The sequence below is a fragment of the Populus euphratica genome, unplaced genomic scaffold, assembly GCF_000495115.2.
Source record: "Populus euphratica unplaced genomic scaffold, PopEup_1.0 scaffold736.1, whole genome shotgun sequence".
Lineage (NCBI taxonomy): Eukaryota > Viridiplantae > Streptophyta > Magnoliopsida > Malpighiales > Salicaceae > Populus > Populus euphratica.
In genome coordinates, this window is record NW_011500594.1 from 102,967 (window position 1) to 109,772 (window position 6,806).

General features: G+C 30.4%; 1 protein-coding gene across 1 annotated transcript; it reads left to right on the forward strand.

Moving 5' to 3' along the window:
- Positions 1-3,982: 3,982 nt before the first annotated feature.
- LOC105115562 (putative UPF0481 protein At3g02645) lies at positions 3,983-5,455 on the forward strand (the record flags this gene model as incomplete). Its single annotated transcript, XM_011012474.1, has 1 exon — positions 3,983-5,455. A coding segment is annotated over exon 1 (1,473 nt), but the record flags the coding sequence as incomplete, so codon positions are not given.
- Positions 5,456-6,806: the final 1,351 nt, after the last annotated feature.

Sequence of the window (6,806 nt, forward strand, 5' to 3'; positions counted from 1 at the left end):
GTATCTTATATTATTAGATATGTTATTATAAAACATGCTTTAGTTAAGGAGTTATTGATACTTCAAGTGTAAAATAATCATATAAAACTTTGATAAAAATATACTTTTAAGTACTAATCAATACATCAATATAACCTCCCTTGAAATTATTTTTTTCCCTGACTGCAAAAGCAAGTTAACATTTTAAGAAATTCTAACATGGAACATGCCCTAGATGTCTTAAGAATATGATGAAAGAATTTTGGAGGATATGGATACATCCCGGTGGTAACACTTAAAAAAATAAATGCATTTTAAAATTATACTTATAAAATATTAAAATAGAAATAAATGAAAATTAAAAGAATAAGTTGATGGCATACCATAGAGTAAAAGCCTTCATGTTTCCATGCCTTACATATCTATGATAAATGTTTGAAAAATCTAAATAATATATATAGAGGTAATTATTTATTTATCAATATAATATTTACAACTAAAAAATTATTTTATACTAATGCAATGTTAAGACGACAATCAAACGGATAAAAGAAAAAAAAGATAATAATAAGCATTGTTTAAGGGTGTTTTTTTTTTGTATTGCAAAATCCTTACACCAATTTTTATTTATTGGTTTACTTATAGTTCAATAAGATGAAAATTCTCACATTAAATTTGTTTTTTTTTACCCGATCATCAAGAATATTTTTAAACATTGCCTGTACATTTACAATAATTAGAAAAAAAAAAGTCACAAAATCTTAATTATGAATCGATATGATATATTCATAAAATACATTGGTATTAATTTCAAGTTTGAACCTTTTTCTTACCAGTAAACAGGTATAATTATTATTAATCACATGATGCGTATACTCGTTAGTTTTTAGATAACTTGAAAAGTCATGGCTTTATGGATATAATTCTTAGGCCGTAGAGTTCAACTAGGAAATCAGTGGTGTACAAGTTTGCGGAATAGCACCAATAATCTGTAATTTATTTATTTTAACGATGACAACCATCTTTTCACGGCATCTAACTTGGATCAGATCATGAGAGGGAAGGCTATCTTGAAGGCTTATGATTTTCACAAGTTCTGGTTTTGTGTAGAATTACTAACATTAACATCAAGTCGACGCATAAATTTCAACAAGTTGGAAGTTATGCATTGGCTTGATGCTAACGTTAGTAATTCTCCAAGAAACCAGCTAGCTGCGAAACTTACTGGAAATGAGGATGCAGATAAGCATAATGAGTATCTCGTCCTTCCAACAATATATCTCGTCCTTCCAACAATGGTGGGTAGATCAAGAAAGTAACTCTTCGCTCATGTTAAAGAGACGGTGTGGAAAAAAACTGAAGACCTTAAAAGAAGCAGTTTTTGTCTAAAGCAGTTTTTGTCCTTCCAACAATGGTGGGTAGATCAAGAAAGTAACTCTTCGCTCATGCAGATAACCATAATGAGTATCTCTGATTGTTGAATTTAAAATCCCCTATTGTTTACCTAGTGATTCAAAATATTTATTGACCCTTGTAATGTCAGCTCATCTTAGGATGTGTAGAGTCGCATGATAATTGATTGATAAAAATATTGGTGACATCATTGGTTATAATGTTTGGTTATATTATTGGTGGAAAGATTGGTGATTTTCAGTTACATTTTAGTAAAAGATTAGCATTTGTGAGAAAAGAAGCGCATGCTTTGCATAGAATGTGGTACACCTTTTGTATGATGACTATTGACTAGAAATATGCACTTTATACTCTATTGTGCGTGGAACAAGCTATAATCTTACAGTTAACCATCCTTGATTTCTTGGCGAGGCCTATCTCTTAGTTCAGCGCATGTTGATGTCGAAGCTATGATGGTTCTCTCATGGCATATCCTTCTTTCTTTCTTTTTCTCCTTCTTCTCTTGATTTGCAAATGGGTCTTCGGTCTTTTTTTCTTTTAAGTTCAATTTAAGTTTGCCCTATCGGATTCTATTTAGATTACGTTCAAATTTACGAAATTGGAAGGAAAATGGGTTACGAAAGGAAAATTCCGGACGTTTCAGCAAGTGGCTTGCCTAAAATATATCCTTATTTGTAAAGTTTGGCCTCTCTAGTAAGATAGAATTTGAGTATGACCAAAATATCCTCATTGTAAAGAAGACCTTCAGATTTATTTAAATAGTATATTTTATAAAGATTCATTTTCTAAACCAAATTATTAATACCAATAACTAAATTTAAAAGGATGATAAAAAGAAGCTCTACTAAAGAAAGGTTTTTTAATTCTTTATTGTGGATCAAAGTTATTTTATGGTATTAAATGACCAAATCTAAACATTATATCATTAATAAAATTATTTTTTATATTAATATTTTTAGATATCCCTTTTAACAATTTAATATTATAATTTTTATAATTTATTGGGATAATTAATTAATAGCTAATAATAATAATTAATATAAGAAATACTTAAAGGGCTGTTAAAAAACATTGTAATATTATTATAAATTATGATTTTGGATTTTTTTAATGAAAAATATTTATAATCTTGACATATTTCTTTTTTTTTTCTTATGGGAAAAGCTCTCTTTTTTCCCCCCGTTCTCACCACATTATCAACAAATGAACAGATTCTCTAATTTTTCATTGAAAAAAAAGAAAAAACGAAACAAGAAAATGGAAAAGAATGGTTTTGTGTTACCATATAGGATTTGAAACAAGCAATGGAACCCTGTTCGGGGGCGAAAATACCAGTCCCAACTCGTATATAAGACTTTTTCCCAAACCTGCTATTCAACGTCCTTGCATGCATGAGCTTTCAGTCTTAGATTGACGAGAATATTGATGAAACGGATCTCCAAAAACTCATGAATGGTAGGTAGATCGATATCCATGGCGGACCCAGTAAACTCGTGTTCGCAACTCAGCATCAATTAGTTAGTTTTGATAGCATGATCGGTCAAGATGAGACAAACTGGAAGGAAGGGTCCTCCTATATTCACAATGCTAATTTTCAAAAAGTCAAAGAAATCTTATCGTCTTCCTTCGTGTCAATAGTCAAGGAGAACTCATCTTCAAGAAAAGGAGAAACGCATCTCCAAATGATCGCTCTCTCTTGCCACAGAACAATGAAAACGACCATAACGAACGCAGAGAGAGATCACAAAGTCAATAAAGTCGAAAAATCCAAACTGCGGCAGCTCAAGTTAAGGGTTTCTTATGTTCCTCAAGCTGCATGGCATCCTTTAAATTTCGTTAGATGACTTTTAGCTGGGTTTTTCCTTTTGCTTGGAAGTTTGATTGTAATTGTTTTGTGAAATATTTTTATAAAAATATTTTGAAATTTTGTGAAATATTTTTATAAAAATATTTAGAAATAATATTTTTTTTTAATTTTTTTAATTATTTTTAATATAAATATATTAAAATATATAAAAACATGAAATATTATTAATTTAAAATAATAAAAATAAAATATAATTCTATTTAAAAAATATTTTAAAATATAAAAATAAACAATTTTAATTTGTTTTACTAACAATATAATATTGAGGTGGTGTTTAAGATTACGATGATGTGTATTGTTTACATGTAAAATTATTTTTCAAAAAATATATTAAAATAATATATTTTATTTTTAATATTAATATATAAAGTTGATTTAAAATCATAAAAACATAATTAAAATAAATAATATTAATTAAAAAAAAACACAGCCTAACAAATTTTAATTTTCAAAGGTCGAGGAACACAAATTTTGAATTGAAGAATTAGCTTTTGACACTCAAGCAGTTATCATTGTGAACAGTACAATGACGTAGTATTAGCATCATTGAAAGTGAAGCTTATCACAAACTCATATATGTACCACCACCGCCTCAATATCCAAACTCCATTCCCACCACAAAATTTCTTTAAAGCTGAGTATTGTCTTCATCTTTTATCCAAGAAAACAAAATCTTATCCGCCGTACAGAAAGTATATCCTGGTGTCTTCCCACCAACCAACCATGACAGGTTCTTCGAGCTCCAAATTCGACGAGTTTCAATGGGTCAATACCATCCGTCGAACGCTCGAAAGGGAACTTGAAGACGATACTGATCAAATTCCGGTGTGCATTTTTACTGTCCCCAGAACCCTCATGTCTAGCCATCCCGACTTTTATACTCCACATCAACTTCCACTTGGTCCATACCATTATTGGCGTCCAGATCTAAGTGAGATGGAGAGCTACAAGCTTTCGGCAGTAAAAAAACTCCAAAATCAATTTCAAAGCAACGACTTTCAGAATCTTGTCGAGCAATTGGTAAAGCTTGAACCAAAGATTCGGGCATGCTACCATAAGTACTTAAATCTCAATGCTGAAACACTAGCATGGATGATGGCTTTGGATGCTTCGTTTTTACTCGAGTTTCTTCAAATTTATTCCGTCAAAGAAAATGAAGTTTTATCGAGGATTTCCTCAAGGATGACACATTTGCTTGATTATTCAAAGAGCAAATCGGCACATTATGTAATTCTCCGGGATATAGTGATGATGGAGAATCAAATTCCATTATTTGTATTGAGAAAGGTGCTTAAGTTTCTACTCATGTCAGCAGAATCAGCTGATGAAATGCTGATTTCCATGTTACTAGGGTTATGTAAAGAGCTCTCTCCTTTCAAGACGGTAGAGTTGGAGAAGACTAAATTCTTGGAGCATTCCCACTTGCTAGACTCTTTGTATGACATTATGGTGCCCAGAGTGGAAGAACTACCTATTGAGATAACAATTGAAGATGTTGAAGAAAATCGTTCTGAAACAGAGCAAGAAAACGAAGGATCTGGAATTGAGTTGAATCTTGTGAAAAGTTTTTTGAGCGAGCTCTGGAATACGGTTTCTGAACTAAACATAGGCCCAATGCGTTTCCTCAAGAACGCTTCAGCATCAATGACAAGCAAATTAGGATTTTACTGGACAATACTAAATAAACTTCTGAATCTATCAGCCTCAAATTGTGTCAGTGAGCCAGAAAATGAGAGGGTCAGAAATAACCAGCAGCTGCCACCTTTGGTAGAAGAGATCGCAATTCCTTCTGTCACTCAGCTCTCTAATACTGGTGTCCGTTTTTTACCTACCAAGGGTAACATCTCCACCATTAACTTCGACACGGAGACAGCTGCATTTTACGTCCCCATTATTAGTTTAGATGCAAACAGTGAGTTTATATTTAGAAACTTAGTGGCATATGAAATATCGCATGCCTCAGGACCCATGATTTTTGTTCGGTACATTGAATTGATGAATGGGATTATTGACACCGAGGAAGATGTAAGATTGCTTAGAGAGAGAGGCATTATTTTCAACCACTTGAAGAGTGATCAAGAGGTGGCAAACCTATGGAATGGGATGAGCAGGTGCAAGTCCATTAGGCTGACAAAAGCTCCGTTCGTAGATAAGGTGATTGAAGATGTTAACAAGTATTACAACAGCCGATGGAAGGTCAAGATAGGAAAATTTATGAAGCACTCTGTGTTTTGTTCATGGAAGTATCTCACAATGCTCGCTTCCATTCTGCTCTTGCTCTTAATGGCTGTGGAATCATTTTGCTCAGTTTATAAATGCATTAGAATAATATAACGCATTTATGCTGCTGTTTTCTGAAGTATCGTTCAATGTTACGTCGATGGTACATATCTTGCTCAGTCTCTATTATTTATTTAATTTTTTATTTTTGTAATGAATTTCGACTGTTTATTTTACTACAACATTATTTTTACTATATAATTATTGTATAAATAAATATTTTCAGTGTAATGGGGGAGGACTGCCCCACGTTGTGTGGTCCAATAACTCTATTCATAGCACAATTAATGAATAAAACAAATTCATAAATTACATTATAATCACATTCTATTTGTTTTCTAAAACTTAAACAAGGACATGATTGAACTCTGTGAAAACATTTACGCATGTCCAAAGGGACTATATTGCTAGGAATATTTGGCAAAGTTAAATAGTAGGGATCTGAATTCAATACTGATGAAATTGTTTCTTCAATAGATTACGTTGAATTTTTCTAATTAAATATACCTTTATAGTGTTCACCAATAAACACCAATAAAAGTATTTTATTAATATATATCAAGAAAATTACAGTAAAAAAATAATAAATAAAAAAATATAATGACATATTATTTTTATAAACAAAATTATTGATAGATTTAAATTCATTAGTTAAATTAATCGATAAGTTCGTCTACAATATATAATATATGACTTGACTAGTGACCCTTATCTCTTCCTCTCCCATTTCTTCTTCTTCCTATATTTTTTTTACAACAAACATCACACACACCCCTAAAAAAAATTACAAATCAACCCCCCATTACAAATCCAATCACCCTAACATTCAGTTTGCCAACATCTTTATTCTTAATCAAATTTTAATGAGGATTCTCCACTTCAAGTAAATAAAATTATTCATTTTTTATTTGAACTCAATTTTAAAATATTAATTTTTTTAATATATTTTTGTAGTATATATATTTTATTTGGGTGTTTATTTTTTTATAGCTTTTTCTCATAGAAATTTGTTGTATAAATATATGATTTGTATATGTTAGGGTTTTTTTGCGATTTTATAAAATTATATTTATTTGTGAATTGATGAAATTTATTTTGAATTTATGACTTAGGTGTTTTATGATGAAATAAATAATAACTTATTTAATGAGTCTTTTTTATATTTTGTCAATTTTATTGTTGAGTTGAAATTTTTGATAAATGTATAGAAATTTAAATTTATATAAATAATCAATAATGAATTAGTTGTACTATTAAAATAGTTTGA